The 18,542-nt window shown below is 44.2% G+C and overlaps 1 protein-coding gene across 7 annotated transcripts in view; it reads left to right on the top strand.

Annotated features, from left to right (window-relative positions):
• Window positions 1-18,542, top strand: part of mtfmt (mitochondrial methionyl-tRNA formyltransferase) — a 101,161-nt gene that overhangs the window by 10,419 nt on the left and 72,200 nt on the right. For 6 of the 7 annotated variants that reach the window (XM_047363261.1, XM_047363260.1, XM_047363262.1 and 3 more), the window contains exons 2-5: window positions 727-924; window positions 14,044-14,166; window positions 14,739-14,841; window positions 14,930-15,005. In XM_047363261.1, coding sequence (XP_047219217.1) covers window positions 727-924; window positions 14,044-14,166; window positions 14,739-14,841; window positions 14,930-15,005 — 500 coding nt within the window. The remainder of the gene's footprint in view (window positions 1-726; window positions 925-14,043; window positions 14,167-14,738; window positions 14,842-14,929; window positions 15,006-18,542) is intronic. The other variant, XM_047363264.1, reaches the window with a different exon arrangement.

Here is an 18,542-nt window from a genome sequence, read left to right as displayed (position 1 = left end):
ACTTGTTCTCTTTTTCTATTTGGTTTTGTTATGTTTAACACACAATTAAAAGCAGCTCAGAACAGTAAAACAGCAACTGCTGAGGCTCTATATGGAAAGTTAAGCCCTTAAGCATGTGTCCAACATGGCCTGTGATGGCCAGGTAACGTTTGCTGTGTGTACAGCAGATTTTCATCTTAGGACGTTACAGCAGACAGTTGGTGCTCCCTGGAGAATCCCCTCTGTCCTAAGCGTTAAGTGTTACTGGGTGGCCAAAAAGAACAGGTGTTGCCTATTTCATTTTGCTGACATTTTATGATTAATATTCAGTACCTTTAATAAATTCACTTATATTTAGTCTAAAATAACAAATTATGTTTTGTTATATAAATCAATTACATAATGTCAAAATCAACAAAAATATTCACAATTATCTATTACATTTGTTGATATTTTGTAGAAAAAATGTATGAGAGAACTGTGGTCTCATTTCATTCAGAGGAAGATGTTTTTAGCAAGAAATACAAAGCGCTTTTCCCATGTTCATGTCTGTGTGTCTTTGTGCTCAATAGGAGACTGATGTGGAATATGTATAATAACTTATGAAGACCTCAGAAGCACGTAGTTGTGCTTTCTCATTTTTGCTTAAGCTAATAAAGTGAAATAAGTTGATTTTGATTAATGCAAAGTTAAAATATTCCCTTTTTCTGCCTAAAACTACTATAATCTGCAACTTTTATTTTCCAGAAATCCAAGCAAAGGAATCGTGGAGAAGCTGGAGGTTGTTTCATTGCCTGGCGATCTCCCTGTGAGGAGATTTGCTCAACAGAACCAACTGACACTTCACAACTGGCCCCCTCATGATTTGGAGGGACAGTTTGATGTTGGGGTGGTTGTGTCTTTTGGCCGTTTAATCCACGGAGGACTCATTGACAAGTTTCCCTTGTGGGTATCTATTATTAATGATTAACTATGTTTGAACCTGCTGTCTAATGTTTTTGTTTTACCTGAAAGGGCCTTGTGAAATTACTAACAGTATGAATATACTAACATAACCTATGAACCGTGATGAAAAGAAATACCCTTGTAGGTACCTTATCAATACTTAAAAGTCACTATTGAAAGTGTGCTGTACACAATCAACATCTTACAAAAACGGCATCCCAGCTCTAACTATGGAGAGTACGGGGGAACATTATTTGCTCACAGTGCACAAAATGTCTTCATCAAAAATCCCCAAAATTTTTACAGGGCGTTTTTATTGAGATTCATAACATCGGTGTGTATGTGAAACCTTTTGACCAATCCAATGTAACAATCCGATTTATGTACATGTTCTGGCACACACATCATTAGACTCTTAGTGGTGTTTACAGGAATATAGGAATATCATCACTCTGCAAGTTATGAAAACCGGCCTATGTGACACTAATTAAATTAGAATCTTAATTTAATTAGTGTCACGTTTCTACACGCACATTATTTTAATTATGTAAGACCAGGATAAACTAAACCTATTCACTAATTTGTCCAAATTCAACTACGCTCCATCGCCCCCAAGGAGCCTCCTTCGGCCACACAACTTGTTAACACCCACCATGGACAAGCATCCATGTCCTCCGGACCCACAGTCTATGTGCCGTCGGATGGGACACTTGGGTCAGCTTAGGTTCTTCCAGTTGAAACCCCCCCCAAAGGTGAGAGATGAAAACATCTGGAGGCCTCAGAGAAATCCCATTCTCCGCCAATCTGAACGAGAGATCACTGTATTGAATCTAATAAGTCTCATTACAATGTATTTTAAGAACCTTTAATGCCTATCAGGTTCTGATCATTCATTCCTATTACCAAAATTTATATAACAGAAAACATTGATCATGTTGATCAACTCTGGAAATGAATATCACAAAATGAATGCTCCCATTCTCTCAGGGTGCATAAACAAATTAAAATGATTCAGGTCATCTGTACACATCCAAAGATTAAATCAATCATGCAGACAAAAATTGAAGTTATAACAGGAATATAGCAAATATCAATTAAGTCCATTGTTAATATGACTCAGTCTCTGTGTTTTAAACAATTCCACATCTTCTGGGTCCCTTCTGGGTCCTTTGCAACTTTATTTTGCTGGTTCAGGGTCCTGAAGCACTCTACATATGTCTCTGAGTCCAGCGCGCAAAGAAAAGAGGGGTCCCCAAACAGCCAGTGTCTCTGGGATGGTCCCTTCCAGGTGTCTTCCTAGAGAGACAGAAAACACTGACCAGTATCTTTCTAAACCATGACCTTAATACATCAATTGTGTTTCTGTTGTGCAAACAATCCCACGCCTGAATCCTGACTCCTGTTTAGTGCACTTTCATGTCATGCTAGAAGAAGCTCCCGTCTACCTTTGCAGCACGTCACTCCCTCTCCTTCTTCCCAGCTCAGGGCGAGCGGAACAACTCCCGGGTCCCACCAAGAAGCTTCTCAGTTTGCTAATCTTCTATCCCACGACTCCCTTCCGCTTCCACCTCCTGCGCCTCCTTCCTCAAGAAAACGCCACAGCAAAACTCCCAATTCCCCTTCCAAGAAACGCCGAGGCTGTTCCTCATCTACTCCAGCTTCGTCTATATCTCTTCCCGGCCCGTCTTCAGCTGCACTCGCCTCTCTCCGAACCTCCTGCACCTCAGAATGCCTCATCCTCCAACTACAGCTGTCCCCCCTTCATTTATCTCATCCTTGGACTTACTTCAACGTTCCATCACATCGCTCACTCAACACCTCATGGATTTCTCTGCAAAACCACCCACATCTGCTCTCCACCTGCACTCTGCCCCACCCAACGCTCAGCCTGCTGCTCGACCCCTCCCCTCAGCTTTCACTCTGGCTAATGCCCGGCCGGGCTCTTTGTTAGGTGAGGCGTATTTATGCCTTTTATTCCCCTTTTCTTTATTCTTCTACATTCTTTCAAAAAATTTTCTCCTACCCCTCCTTACATTCAGACAGAGCTTATGTCCCCTTTCACGCCAACATATCACCCAGACTGTGTTCAAAAATCCTCCAGGGTCAACCGATTAATTTAGTCTCTCTCATTGTACCTTCTGCTGAACAAGACCATTGCATCGCGACCTCAGAAGATGTCACAGCAATCTTTAAATCCTCCGACCACCGCCTCTCCAAAGGTCTCTCCTTTGGAGAATTTGTGGCGGCTTTCGGCATTTTTAGGGACATTATTTGTTCTGTATTCCCAGATAGAAGAATCGAGCTGGAAACATACTGGGCCCTCATCACAAACCTGAACCTTAAATACCGACGCTCTCTCTTCTATCATTCCCATAAAACCTTTTCCGCTAAAGCCGATTCCATCCTGGCTCAGTCAGGAATTTGCCTAGACTGGTCCGTGCTCGACACGGACATCCTAATCATGCTCACACAAGCTTCCTCATGCTTCTCATGCGGCGCAATCGGCCATCAAAGCTCTCTCTGCCCTACACTTCCGTTCTCCTCCGGCTCAGCTGCTCATCCTCTTGCTTCCCCTTCCCCAGCCTTTCAAGGCCATGATTTCAAAGGGAGAAAAATCTAGTTTTTCAATAATTCTGCTATTTGCAATATCTTCAATGAAGGTGTTTGTTCGTTCCAATCATGTTCAATTCTTCACATTTGCAGCTTCTGCAAAGACGCCCACCCTAAGTCCGTTTGCCCCCGCCGTTCATCCCTCAGCAGGACTCGTCGTGGTTCCAGGCGTTAATTTCTCGTTACCTTTCCACTCCTGTCATTATTCCCAAATTAGCTTTCCTCCTTCAGTCCCACCCAGACCCTCCTTTTGTCAATTTCCTCATCACTGGTCTCTCCCAAGGCTTTTTCATTAGCGTCCCTCTCCTATTCGATAGGCTATATGATAGGTCCATTTAAATCCCCTCCTTTCCCCTTCTTCCGTATTAGCCCCTTAGGTGAAGCTACCAGAAAGTATTCAGGAAAAAAGCGCCTTATCGGTCTTTCAGCTCCTCAATTCGGTCCCCGTTTCAGTATTAATTCCATTATTCCCAAGTCCCCAATTTCCTTGTATTATGCTATCGTAGATCACGCCATATCGCTTATAAAAACTGCGGGGTGTGGAGCCTGGCTTGCTAAACCAGACATTACCGCCGCGTTTAAAATCAAGCCGGTGCACCTTTCTCAATGGCACCTCCTCGGCGTCAAATGGGGCCGCTGTTTCTTTTTTGTAGTCAGGCTCATTTTTGGCTGCAGGAGGAGCCCCAGCCTCTTCAACAAGCTGACTGAGGCTCTCTGTTGGATTCTCCTAAATGAGTGTAGGAGGCCGGCGACGAAGGAAGTGACGGTCTGGAGGTCGGCCGAGCAGAGTAGAGGACCCTCGCTCTGGAGGTTGGCCGAGCAGAGTAGAGGACCCTAGGGAACTCCGGAGACTTGGAGTCAGGCTTGGCCTTCATGGTGCCTGGTGATCCCTCAGAGGCTGAAGCAGAGCCTGGCGATGCCTCAGAGGCTGAAGCAGAGCCTGGTGATGCCTCTTAGGCTGAAGCAGAGCCTGGCGATGCGATGCCCCAGAGGCTGAAGCAGAGCCTGGCGATCCCTCAGAGGCTAATACAGAGCCTGGCGATCCCTCAGAGGCTGAAGCAGAGCCTGGCGATCCATCAGAAGCTGAAGCAGAGCCTGGCGATAGCTTAGAGGCTGAAGCAGTGCCGACGGGACCCTCGAAGGCAGAAACAGGATCAAGTGGCGGTTTCTCCTCGAACCCTTTGTCACCGGATTCAGAGGTCAAGACGAGGACGAATTCCTTCTCGTACCACTCAGGAACAGAATCTGGTGGCGGCTCGTCCTTGAACCCTTTGTCTTGGGTTTCAGAAATTAGGACAAGGACCAGTCTCTTAGTGAACCCCTGGAAGACCTTCAGACCAGGAACAGAAGCTGAGGTGTTGCCGGGACCCTCAGTGGTGGGAGCAGGGGCTGAGGCGTCGGCCAGACCCTCAGTGGCTTGAACAGAGGCTCAGGCGTCGGCTAGACCCTTAGAGTTGGGGCTGGGGCATCGGCCAGACCCTCAGTGGCTTGAGCTGGGGCTGAGGCGTCCCTCTTTCGACGTCCTCTGTGGCGTGTGGAGGAGGTTGAGGCAGACTTGGGCGGCACAATGGCGGCACTCTGGAGACATGACGTGGACTGAGCTGCCGCTGTGTTCTGCAGACATGGCGTCAGCTGAGCTGCCGCTTTGTTCTGCAAACATGGCGTGGGCTGAGCTGCCGCTTTGTTTTGCAGACCTGCCGATGGCTGAGCTGCAGGAGGAGCACTGTGGAGAGCTGGCGTGGGCTGCTCTGCAGCAGCAGCACTCAGAAGACTTGGAGAGGATGAAGGTAGGCGGCAGTAGAACTGCCTTACTGCTGCCTCGTAATCTTCTTCCATCTCTCTGAGCTTGGCCTTAAGCTCAGGAGAGGAATGCAAACGGCTGATCCTCCTGAAGCTTTTAATCTGGCAAGCAAAAAACCTCAACCACTCCTCCAGCTCATCTGGTGTTGCCACAGAAACCTGGGCTGGAGCGAGCGAATACGGCATGGGCAGAGCTGCAACGAGCCTGGGACAGTGCTGTGGCAGATGAAGACCCGGGATTACTCGCTGCAGCCCTCACATCAGCCAGCATTGGACCCACCTCCTCGCCAACAGAACCACAGGAAGTCATTCCACGCCGACGTTTCTTGTGGCGGGAGCAAGACAAAGGCTTCGCAGCCAGATCAGGTGCGAAACTAGGGAAGCAGGCGGAGAATAGCGCTGAACCGCCTCACACTCCAAAGACAAGGCCAAGTGGATCATCGGTAGAGGGTGAGCATTAAGTTGTTGCCAGCAGAAGCTGGGACAATGCCCCCCTCCACAAAGGTGTCAAGATCTCTGATGTATGATGGACCTAGATCATTAAGGTCTTTATATGTGAGGAGGATAATTTTAAATTCTATTCTGGATTTAACAGGGAGCCAATGAAGGGAAACTAAAATAGGAGAAATATGATCTCTCTTTTTAATTTTCATCAAAGCTCTTGCTCCAGCATTTTGAATCAGCTGAAGGCTTTTAACTTCATTTTGTGGACATCCTGATAGTAAAGAATTACAATAGTCCAGCCTTGAAGTAACAAATGCATGGACTAATTTTTCAGCGTCACACCTGGATAGGATATTTCTAATTTTGGCAATGTTCCGGAGGTGAAAGAAAGAAACCTAGAAACCTGTTTAATATTGGATTTAAATGACATGTCCTGGTCAAAAATAACACCAAGGTTTTTTACTTTATTACCAGAAGTTAATTTAATCCCATCCAAGTTAAGTGATTTACTAAGCAGTTTCTTTTTCATAGACTCCGGTCCAAAGACGACAACTTCTGTCTTGTCTGAATTTAGAAGCAGAAAATTTTAAGTCATCCAAGTTTTTATGTCTCCAAGACATGCTTATAGTCTAACTGGTTGGGCTCATCAGGGTTAATGGATAAGTAAAGCTGAGTATCATCAGCGTAACAGTGAAAATTTATCCTATGCTGCCTGATAATTTTACCAATTGGAAGCATTTATATAGTAAAGAGAATTGAGAAGGACCTGTACATGTTCAGATGAGACTGATGTGCATGGTATGCACAAATATAGTTCTGCCAAGGCTACCATCCTTGGTAACCTTCTCTCATTGACCTTCCACCACTCTGTGGGACTGGAATCAAGAGGTGGCTGAGGATCTTTCAGATAGCAGTGTACTTCTTTCTCTGCCTCATCATTGTGGGAGGTGGAATAGTTTTCACCCGAGGTTACCTTTGCAGAAGTGCGTCCCTGAACTGCAGTTTCCTGAACAGTCATACCTCTGGCCTCCTCCTGTGGGGTTGTGATATCTTCTGACTTGGAGCTCACATGTTCTGCTAGAGCCAGTTCAAGCAGTTTAGAATTAGTAGAAATCTTCCATGGAGGGGAAGGAAAGTCCAGGTGCTTGTGCTGAGGGTCTAGCATTGTTGCTAGCATTGGTGGTGTTGATATGATTTCGACAGATGCAATATGCTTTAAACAAAATATATACAGTACAGACCAAAAGTTTGGACACACCTTCTCATTCAAATAGTTTTCTTTATTTTCATGACTATGAATATTGTAGATTCACACTGAAGGCATCAAAACTATGAATTAACACATGTGGAATTATATACTTAACAAAAAAGTGTGAAACAACTGAAAATATGTATTATATTCTAGGTTCTTCAAAGTAGCCACCTTTTGCTGTGATTACTGCTTCACACACTCTACGTATTCTGTTGATGAGCTTCAAAAAGTAGTCACCTGAAATGGTTTTCACTTCACAGGTGTGCCCTGTCAGGTTTAATAAGTGGGATTTCAAGCCTTATAAATGGGGTTGGGACCATCTGTTGTGTTGTGCAGGAGGTGGATACAGTACACAGCTGATAGTCCTACTGAATAGACAGTTAGAATTTGTATTATGGCAAGAAAAAAGCAGCTAAGTAAAGAAAAACCAGTGGCCATCATTACTTTAAGAAATGAAGATCAGTCAGTCCGAACAATTGGGAAAACTTTGAAAGTGTCCCCAAGTGCACTCGCAAAAACCATCAAACGCTACAAAGAAACTGGCTCACATGAGGACCGCCCCAGGAAAGGAAGACCAAGAGTCACCTCTGCTGCAGACGATAGGTTCATCCGAGTCACCAGCCTCAGAAATCGCAGGTTAACAGCAGCTCAGATTAGAGAACAGGTCAATGACACACACAGTTCTAGAACAACTGTTAAGAGGAGACTGTGAATCAGGCCTTCATGGTAAAATAGCTGCTAGGAAACCACTGCTGAGGACAGGCAATAAGCAGAAGAGATTTGTTTGGGCTAAAGAACACAAGGAATGGACATTAGACCAGTGGAAATCTGTGCTTTGGTCTGATGAGTCCAAGTTTGAGATCTTTGGTTCCAACCACCGTGTCTTTGTGCAACGCAGAAGAGGTGAACGGATGGACTCTACATGCCTGGTTCCCACCGTGAAGCATGGAGGAGGAGGTGTATTGGTGTGGAGGTGCTTTGCTGGTGACACTGTTGGGGATTTATTCAAAATTGAAGGCATACTGAACCAGCATGGTTACCACAGCATCTTGGAATAGCGGTATGCTATTCCATCCGGTTTGCGTTTAGTTGGACCATCATCTATTTTTCAACAGGACAATGATCCCAAACACACCTCCAGGCTGTGTAAGGGCTGTTTGACAAAGAAGGAGAGTGATGGGGTGCTGCGCCAGATGACCTGGCCTCCACAGTCACCGGACTTGTAGCCAATCGAGATGGTTTGGGTGAGCTGGACTGCAGAGTGAAGGCAAAAGCGCCAACAAGTTCTAAGCATCTCTGGGAACTCCTTCAAGACTGTTGGAAAACCATTTCAGGTGACTACCTCTTGAAGCTCATCAACAGAATGCCAAGAGTGTGCGGAGCAGTAATCAAAGCAGAAGGTGGCTACTTTGAAGAACCTATAACATAAGACATATTTTCAGTTGTTTCACACTTTTTTTGTTCAGTATATAATTTCACATGTGTAAATTCATAGTTTTGATGCCTTCAGTGTGAAGCTACAATATTCATAGTCATGAAAATAAAGAAAACTCTTTGAATGAGAAGGTGTGTCCAAACGTTTGGTCTGTACTGTATAAATATATACAGGGGTTGGACAATGAAACTGAAACACCTGTCATTTTAGTGTGGGAGGTTTCATGGCTAAGTTGGACCAGCCTGGTAGCCAGTCTTCATTGATTGCACATTGCACCAGTAAGAGCAGAGTGTGAAGGTTCAATTAGCAGGGTAAGAGCACAGTTTGGCTCAAAATATTGAAATACACACAACATTATGGGTGACATACCAGAGTTCAAAAGAGGACCAATTGTTGGTGCACGTCTTGCTGGTGCATCTGTGACCAAGACAGCAAGTCTTTGTGATGTATCAAGAGCCACGGTATCCAGGGTAATGTTAGCATACCACCAAGAAGGACGAACCACATCCAACAGGATTAACTGTGGACGCAAGAGGAAGCTGTCTGAAAGGGATGTTTGGGTGCTAACCCGGAATGTATCCAAAAAACATAAAACCACGGCTGTTCAAATCACGGCAGAATTAAATGTGCACCTCAACTCTCCTGTTTCCACCAGAACTGTCCGTCGGGAGCTCCACAGGGTCAATATACACGGCCGGGCTGCTATAGCCAAACCTTTGGTCACTCATGCCAATGCCAAATGTCAGTTTCAATGGTGCAAGGAGCGCAAATCTTGGGCTGTGGACAATGTGAAACATGTATTGTTCTCTGAGTCCACCTTTACTGTTTTCCCCACATCCGGGAGAGTTACGGTGTGGAGAAGCCCCAAAGAAGCGCACCACCCAGACTGTTGCATGCCCAGAGTGAAGCATAGGGGTGGATCAGTGATGGTTTGGGCTGCCATATCATGGCATTCCCTTGGCCCAATACTTGTGCTAGATGGGCTGCCAAGGACTACCGAACCATTCTTGAGGACCATGTGCATCCAGTGGTTCAAACATTGTATCCTGAAGGCGGTGCCGTGTATCAGGATGACAATGCACCAATACACACAGCAAGACTGGTGAAAGATTGGTTTGATGAACATGAAAGTGAAGTTGAACGTCTCCCATGGCCTGCACAGTCACCAGATCTAAATATTATTGAGCCACTTTGGGATGTTTTGGAGGAGCGAGTCAGGAAACGTTTTCCTCCACCAGTATCACGTAGTGACCTGGCCACTATCCTGCAAGAAGAATGGCTTAAAATCCCTCTGACCACTGTGCAGGACTTGTATATGTCATTCCCAAAACAAATTGACGCTGTATTGGCCGCAAAAGGAGGCCCTACACCATACTAATAAATTATTGTGGTCTAAAACCAGGTGTTTCAGTTTCATTGTCCAACCCCTGTATATATATATATATATATATATATATATATATATATATATATATATAATTATGCAAAACATTAAGCTAGCTTCACATTTTTTGTTATGATTTGGAGTTGTTTGGTTTTTGGTTTCTGGTTTTTTCTTATGTTTTTCACAGTTAAGGTTTTGACTCATTCTTTTGTTATTATTCTTCTTAGATTTTGAATCATGCTTCTGTTATTTTCCTGGTCTCCTTGCTCCACCTGGTTTTCACTCCATATACAGGTCCTTCTCAAAATATTAGCATATTGTGATAAGGTTCATTATTTTCCATAATGTCATGATGAAAATTTAACATTCATATATTTTAGATTCATTGCACACTAACTGAAATATTTCAGGTCTTTTATTGTCTTAATATGGATGATTTTGGCATACAGCTCATGAAAACCCCAAATTCCTATCTCACAAAATTAGCATATCATTAAAAGGGTCTCTAAACAAGCTATGAACCTAATCATCTGAATCAATGAGTTAACTCTAAACACCTGCAAAAGATTCCTGAGGCCTTTAAAACTCCCAGCCTGGTTCATCAATCAAAACCCCAATCATGGGTGAGACTGCCGACCTGACTGCTGTCCAGAAGGCCACTATTGACACCCTCAAGCAGAGGGTAAGACAGAAAGAAATTTCTGAACGAATAGGCTGTTCCCAGAGTGCTGTATCAAGGCACCTCAGTGGGAAGTCTGTGGGAAGGAAAAAGTGTGGCAGAAAACGCTGCACAACGAGAAGAGGTGACCGGACCCTGAGGAAGATTGTGGAGAAGGGCCGATTCCAGACCTTGGGGGACCTGCGGAAGCAGTGGACTGAGTCTGGAGTAGAAACATCCAGAGCCACCGTGCACAGGCGTGTGCAGGAAATGGGCTACAGTTGCTGCATTCCCCAGGTCAAGCCACCTTTGAACCAGAAACAGCGGCAGAAGCGCCTGACCTGGGATACAGAGAAGCAGCACTGGACTGTTGTGGTCCAAAGTACTTTTTTCGGATGAAAGCAAATTCTGCATGTCATTCGGAAATCAAGGTGCCAGAGTCTGGGGGAAGACTGGGGAGAAGGAAATGCCAAAATGCCAGAAGTCCAGTGTCAAGTACCCACAGTCAGTGATGGTCTGGGGTGCCGTGTCAGCTGCTGGTGTTGGTCCACTGTGTTTTATCAAGGGCAGGGTCAATGCAGCTAGCTATCAGGAGATCTTGGAGCACTTTATGCTTCCATCTGCTGAAAAGCTTTATGGAGATGAAGATTTCATTTTTCAGCAAAACCTGGCACCTGCTCACAGTGCCAAAACCACTGGTAAATGGTTTACTGACCATGGTATCACTGTGCTCAATTGGCCTGCCAACTCTCCTGACCTGAACCCCATAGAGAATCTGTGGGATATTGTGAAGAGAACGTTGAGAGACTCATGACCCGACACTCTGGATGAGCTAAAGGCCGCTATCGAAGCATCCTGGGCCTCCATAAGACCTCAGCAGTGCCACAGGCTGATTGCCTCCATGCCACGCCGCATTGAAGCAGTCATTTCTGCAAAAGGATTCCCGACCAAGTATTGAGTGCATAACTGTACATGATTATTTGAAGGTTGACGTTTTTTGTATTAAAAACACTTTTCTTTTATTGGTCGGATGAAATATGCTAATTTTGTGAGATAGGAATTTTGGGTTTTCATGAGCTGTATGCCACAATCATCTGTATTAAGACAATAACATACCTGAAATATTTCAGTTAGTGTGCAATGAATCTAAAATATATGAATGTTAAATTTTCATCATGACATTATGGAAAATAATGAACTTTATCACAATATGCTCATATTTTGAGAAGGACCTGTATACACACCTGTTCAGTTAGTCATGGCAGAAACATTTTGTTATGGTTTGCAAGATATTGGACCCCAGAATGCAGATGATGGTAAGTAAAAAAAAAAAAGGTTTAATTACGAAAACTCACTCACTACAGGAGGCAGGAACAAAACAAACGGGCAGGCAAGACAGGCATGGCATGATCAAAAAGACAAGACTTGGTTAGAGAACAAGACGAGCATGAGAAATGTTTCCGCCATGACTAACTGAACAGGTGTGTATATATGGAGTGAAAACCAGGTGGAGCAAGGAGATAGATTACCTTGGACAGGTGAACCGAATAAACTTAATTGACAGACAGAACAAAACGTGGCTGCGGCAAAAACAGAGATTCTAATATACAAACAAAACCAAACTTGACAAAACATGAACTAGACGACAAAACTAAAGCATGACCAGGAAAATAACAGAAGCATGATTCAAAATCTAAGAAGAATAATAACAAAAGAATGAGTCAAAACCTTAACTGTGAAAAACATAAGAAAAAAACAGAAACCAAAAACCAAACAACCCCAAATCATAACATTTTTATGTATTTAAGTTTCACATTGGAACTATACTTGAGTAAGTTTTTACACAGTGACTGTTGAAATGTGTCTAAACATTAATTTTATTTACAACTAACTCAACAATAATAATAAAAAGCATTATGGGTAACAGATAGCGGACTTTTTTAAACTGCTTAAATTTATTACGTAAATTATTATGAGGCCTACCTTCATCCTGTCACCAAGTGAGGACTTCACTTTAGATTTGAACTTTGCCGCTTTGATGCTGTCTCTGTCCAATGCCTTGAGATGCATGTTGATGAAGCTGAAGGTGAGGGGAAAATGTTGAGTACAGACGCTTCACTCTCCGCAGACATGATGATAATTGCACACTTTCGTGCGTCCAGCACAGGTGTCATGTCCTCAATCAGTTGGCAGTACTCTCAACTCCAACATCCTTGCATCTGAAAGCTTTGTCACAGCAGACATGGCCCATCGCTGTTAGAGAAGTCTTTCAAACATGTCACAATCTGAGTTCAACCTGGTTTTACAGGACTGAATGAGATAATGAGCTGTTTGCTGCATTTGTTTTTACTTCGCATCCAGTGCTTTGGTAGCGGGAGTGCTGTGGTTGAAATGTTTTACCAGTCTGCCGGCATCCACAATGACCCAACTAACACCAGTAGCAGTGAATCCATTATTGACAGCCAAATGGAAAGTATGTGCAAAGCATGGAACTAAAGCATGGGACTGAACTCCAACCCACTCTGTTGGGGTTGTTTACGGAGGCGATGTTTGGTGCATTGTCATGTTACACAGGCTATAACGTGACCTCTTGGTCCCCACGACTACACTGCTTGATTCAGCCGATCTGCTAAATTGTCAGCTGTATGTTGCTCTGACATACTGTCTATGAGGTGGACCGCAGACTTTATTTTCCACTCCGTGTCAATGAAGTGAACAGTTACTATTATGTAGCTCTCTGTTGTGTTGTGCTGTCCAACAATCGGTTGTGAGAGCAACACTTCGTGCTCTTAGCTGTGCATTCAATTCAGCTGCCTTTTTGTAGCGCGCCTCTAAACGGGTGGTTATGGTTGCTCTTGAAGAGATGTTAAAGCTTGGCTCCATTAAGTGCATTAAGTCACGAAAGCCCTCACCATCAACCATGCTTATTGGCATCATGTCTTTCTCTATCATGTTACAGATTTGTTTGCGTAATGTCCTCTGCTTTTTTGTCTTTGCATACTCGCCCTTTGTCATTGAGAAGTTGAAGCCTCTCTGCCATGTAGCATGACTGAATGAATGCTATTAAGGTGGTAATTTAAAGAGCTTGTGTGGCGGCCGGTTTTAGCAAACAGCACTGTATAGCACACTGTTTCTGTCTCTCCTCGATTTTTTTTTATCGTAAGGCACGAGAAAGCCAACTCTGGTTGGTTGTTGCTGCTGTACAGGCGTTGTTTTCAAGGAGGGGAGATATGGTGGCGGTAGGGGGGTCTATATCAACCCTTTCTTATGTGTCTGTTGTGGAAAAATTATATCAAGATATATATTGCCATCGTTTTATCACCCAGCTCTATATATGTGTAAATTAATGTATCTATCTATGTAACAGGTTTTTTTTTTTAGCATTTCTCAATCTTTCACAGTCTTTTGTTGCTTTTTGGAATGTATTGTTTGTATTTACCTATTATATGTCATGTTGATTGTCGGATGATATTGTAAGATACTTTATTATTTTTAAATTTTTTCTCTTTTTCTTTGTGTGTATTATTTTGATTCAGTGGGATTTTAAATGTTCACCCCAGCCTGCTTCCAAGGTGGAGAGGTCCAGCACCTGTCTTCCACACCATCATGCATGGTGACACTGTGACAGGAGTCACAATTATCCAGATACGTCCCAACAAGTAAACAGAAGGGAAACCTTCTTATTCATTATTTCCTTATGCTAATTACAGTAACCGACTAAGAGCTAACTTCTGCAGTTCTCGGTTAAATTGTGTATTAGCTGTGGCAGCTTGCCCTAATAAATCTAAACTTCTATTCCCTCTAAATCAATGTTTTTTTCAGCGGTCTTCCCAGAGACATTGGATGCAGTAAATCGGATGTACAAATGCACAGCACTCTTATTACCACATCCTGTAATAAGAGAAGGAAGCAAGTCTTGGAAGCACGTGCTGTTATCATAATCTTAAGAAAGTACTTATTGGAACTGATGATGTATAACCTTATAAATTCATTTGAACTCAATAGGAATAACCAATACTTACAGCTGGAGTATTTTTGAAAGTTAAATGTCTTTAAAATGAATCAGTGGAAAGCTCATTTAAATGCCTATCTGTAAATGTTTTCCTTTGAGACTGCAAAAAGTGGAAGAACATTGTCATTGCTTGTTGAGGTCAGACTTCATGGCTATTATTTTTGAAAACACAAAATTGTGACTGCTGAAAATGCTAACACAAATGTATTCATATTTAAGGTTTGACGTTGGGCCCATTCTAAACCAGGAGCTCCATAAGGTTCAGAAAAACTGTACTGCTGAAGAACTTGGAGCTGCCCTAGCCACCAAAGGAGCACATCTTGTAAGTTGATATAGCATGTAGGAATGTATTGTCTTTTTTTTTTTTTTTACAAAGTTTTAACATAGTTACTGTATTTTTCATCTTTCAGTTGATTGATACATTAATGAAGCTTCCTGAAAAAATTGCAAATAAAAGGGAGCAAGGAATGATGGGTGTAACCTTTGGTATGTGGATCTCCACTCCATGGACACAGAAAACTTAAATACTTAATATTAGAGGTTTACACACCACTGTTTTGACGTATAAATGAGACCAAAATATTTTACGACCTTAAATGTGACCTGTAGCCCATATAATTTAACTAAACGTGCAATTGCAATGTGAAATTTATTTATATATCATATATTTATATATGATATATAATTTATTTATATATAATATTCCATATGGCTTCGAGACGATTCTGGTCCACCATCCGGCGTCTCGGCGGAGAACGAGGTACACCACCAACACTGTTTACAGTGGGGAGAGTGTGCTGTTCACCTCAACTCAGGACATTGTGGGTCGGTGCACAGATTACTTCGAAGAGCTTCTCATTCCCACCGCCACGTCTTCCACTGAGGAAGCGGAGCTTGGGGACCTTGGGGCGGGCTCTCCAATCTCTGGTGCTGAGGTCACTGAGGTGATTAAGACGTTCCTCGGTGGTAAGGCCCCGTGGTGGATGAGATTTGTTGTAGGGTTGTGTTGGCTAACGCGACTCTGCAGCATTGTGTGGACATCGGGGGCAGTTCCACTGGATCGCCCGACCGGGATGATGGTCCCCCTATTCAAAAAGGGGGACCATAGAGTGTGTTCCAACTATAGGGGAGTCACACTCTTAAGCCTCCATGGTAAGGTCTACTCGGGGATTCTGGAGAGGAGGGTCCGTCGGATAGTCAAACCTAGGATTCAAGAACAGTTTGGTTTTCGTCCTGGCCGTGGAACACTGAACCAGCTCTACACCCTCAGCAGGGTCCTGCAGGGTGCATGGGAATTCGCCCAACCAGTCTACATGTGCTTTGTGGACTTGTAGAAGACGTTCGACCTTGTCCCTCGTGGAATCCTGTGGTTGGTACTCCTGGAGTATGGGGTACCAGCCCCTTTGATACGGGCTGTTAGGTCCCTGTATGACCGGTGTCAGGGCTTGGTCCGCATTGGTGGCAGTAAGTCGGACTTGATTCCGGTGAGGGTTGGACTTCGCCAAGGTTGCCCTTTGTCACCGATTCTGTTCATAACTTTTATGGACAGAATTTCTAGGCGCAGTCAAGGTGTTGAGAGGATCAGTTTTGGTGGCCTTAGGATTGCTTCTCTGCTTTTTGTGTATGATGTGGTCCTATTGGGTTCATCAGCTCGTGATCTAAAGCTCTCACTGGAGTTCGCACCCGAGTGTGAAGCGGCCAGAATGAGAGTCAGTGCCTCCAAGTCTGAGGCCATGGTCTTAAGCGAGAAACGGGTAGAGTGCCTTCTCCGGGTCAAGGAGGAGGTCCTGCCTCAAGTGGAGGAGTTCAAGTATCTTGGGGTCTTGTTCACGAATGAGGGAAAAATGGAGCGGGAGATCGATAGACGGATTGGTGTTGCGTCTGCAGTGATGCGGGCACTGTACCGGTCTGTCGTGGTGAAGAGAGAGCTGAGTCAAAAAGCGAAGCTCTCGATTTACCGGTCGATCTATGTTCCTACCCTCATCTATGGTCATGAGCTTTTGGTCGTGACCAAAAAAACGAGATCACAGATACAAGCGGCCGAAATAAGTTTCCTTCGCAGGGTGTCTGGGCTCTCCCTTAGAGATAGGGTGAGAAGCTCAGTCGTCCGGGAGGGACCCTGAGTAGAGCCGCTGCTTCTCCATGTCGAGAGGAGCCTGTTGAGGTGGCTCGGGCATCTGGTTAGGATGCCTACTGGACGCCTCCCTGGTGAGGTGATCCAGGCACGTCCCACTGGGGGGCGACCCAGAGGAAGACCCAGGACACGCTGGAAGGACTATGTTTCTAGGCTAGCCTGGGCACGTCTTGGGATTCCCCCGTGTGAACTGGCGCAAGTGGCTGAGGAGAGGGAAATTTGGGTCTCTCTGCTTAGGCTGTTGCCCCCCCGACCCGACCCTGGATAAGCAGAAGACAATAAATGGATGTATCGATATTCAAAAGCAACAGTTAAAAAAATGCTTCACAATAAAACCTAAAATCACAAAATAGCAAATCGTATTAAACTGTAGTAAAAATAAATATAACACAGAAGAGTTAAAATTTCTAAGATTTATTTAGCGTCTCGTACTCAAAAGCCAGGGAATGGGAATTAGTTTTTAAGACATTTATTTTAATTTATATACATTGGATATAAAAAGTCTACACACCCCTGCTCAAATGCCAGGTTTTCATGATATTAAAAATTCACATCCAGATAAATAATTTCACAACCTTTTCCACCTGTAACGTGACCTGTAACCTGTACAATGCAATTGAAAATAGAAAAAATAGAAATAGAAAGTAAATATAAAGAACGGAGATAATGTGGTTGCATGTGGCTGTGTTCAGAATTAACCAATCACATTCAAACTCATGTTAAATTGGAGTCAGCACACACCCGTCACCAATTAAAGTGCCTCTGGTCAACATGAAATAAAGTTCAGCTGTTCTTGTAGGCTTTTCCTTACATTTGTGTAGCCACATCTTCCAGCACAAGCCATGGTCTGCAGAGAGCTTCCAAAGCATCAGAGGGATCTCATTGTTGAAAGATATCAGTCAGGAGAAGGGTACAAAAGAATTTCCAAAGCATTAGATATACCATGGAACACAGTGAAGACAGTCATCATCAAGTGGAGAAAATATGGCACAACAGAGACATTACCAAGAACTGGATGTCCCTCAAATATTGATGAAAAGACGAGAAGAAAACTGGTCAGGGAGGCTTCCAAGAGGCCGTCAGCAACGCTGAAGGAACTGCAGGAATTTCTGGCAAGTACTGGCTGTGTACTACATGTGACAACAATCTCCCGTATTCTTCATATGAATGGGCTATGGGGTAGGGTGGCAAGACGGAAGCCTTTTCTTACAAAGAAAAACATCCAAGCCACCAAAATCCTACCCAAAATGACTGAGTGCTGTAATAAAAGCTAAAGGTGCTGCAACAAACACTTGGAGTTATACAGTTGTTAAAGTGATGAGAACAGTAGAAGGCCTGCAACACACAGCACCCAGGAGCCTCTAAGGAATCGTCTCCAGATGGCCACAACAGCCCCAGTCAGACAAACGCAGTGCATCACCCCAGGGCAGCCATATGTCCTACGGAGAGGTAGGTTGTCAGTAAAGTGCAGGAGCCCCCAGACCAAAGAGGCTCAGATTGAGACATGGGGCACCAGGCCCTTCTGATCCAGCCACACTGCCACACATGCTGTGCAGGCCAAGCCTGGGTCCCAGTCCTCTTGGCGGGCCAGGGGGACTGGCCCCCACCAACCTCCGGCACAATGACCATCAAGCACCAAGCAGGGGACTACACTTCGTCCTCCAACACCTCGAGCACCCAGAGATGTACGCAAGGACCCTGTTTGAGGACTTCAGCTCGGCCTTCAACACTGTCAACCCAGACATCATCCACCAGAAGCTCATCCAGCTCAAAGTCCCGGCCTCCACCTGTCAGTGAATCACCATCTCCTCATGGACTTACTTGCACACACTCACTGGCACACACACACATGCTCAAGATAAACATATGCACCCCTCACACCACCTTCA

Source organism: Girardinichthys multiradiatus, chromosome 4 (assembly GCF_021462225.1).
Source record: "Girardinichthys multiradiatus isolate DD_20200921_A chromosome 4, DD_fGirMul_XY1, whole genome shotgun sequence".
Classification (NCBI taxonomy): Eukaryota; Metazoa; Chordata; class Actinopteri; order Cyprinodontiformes; family Goodeidae; genus Girardinichthys; species Girardinichthys multiradiatus.
The sequence above is the reverse complement of the archived record's forward strand: the minus strand, read 5'-3'. Positions and strand labels throughout refer to the sequence as shown.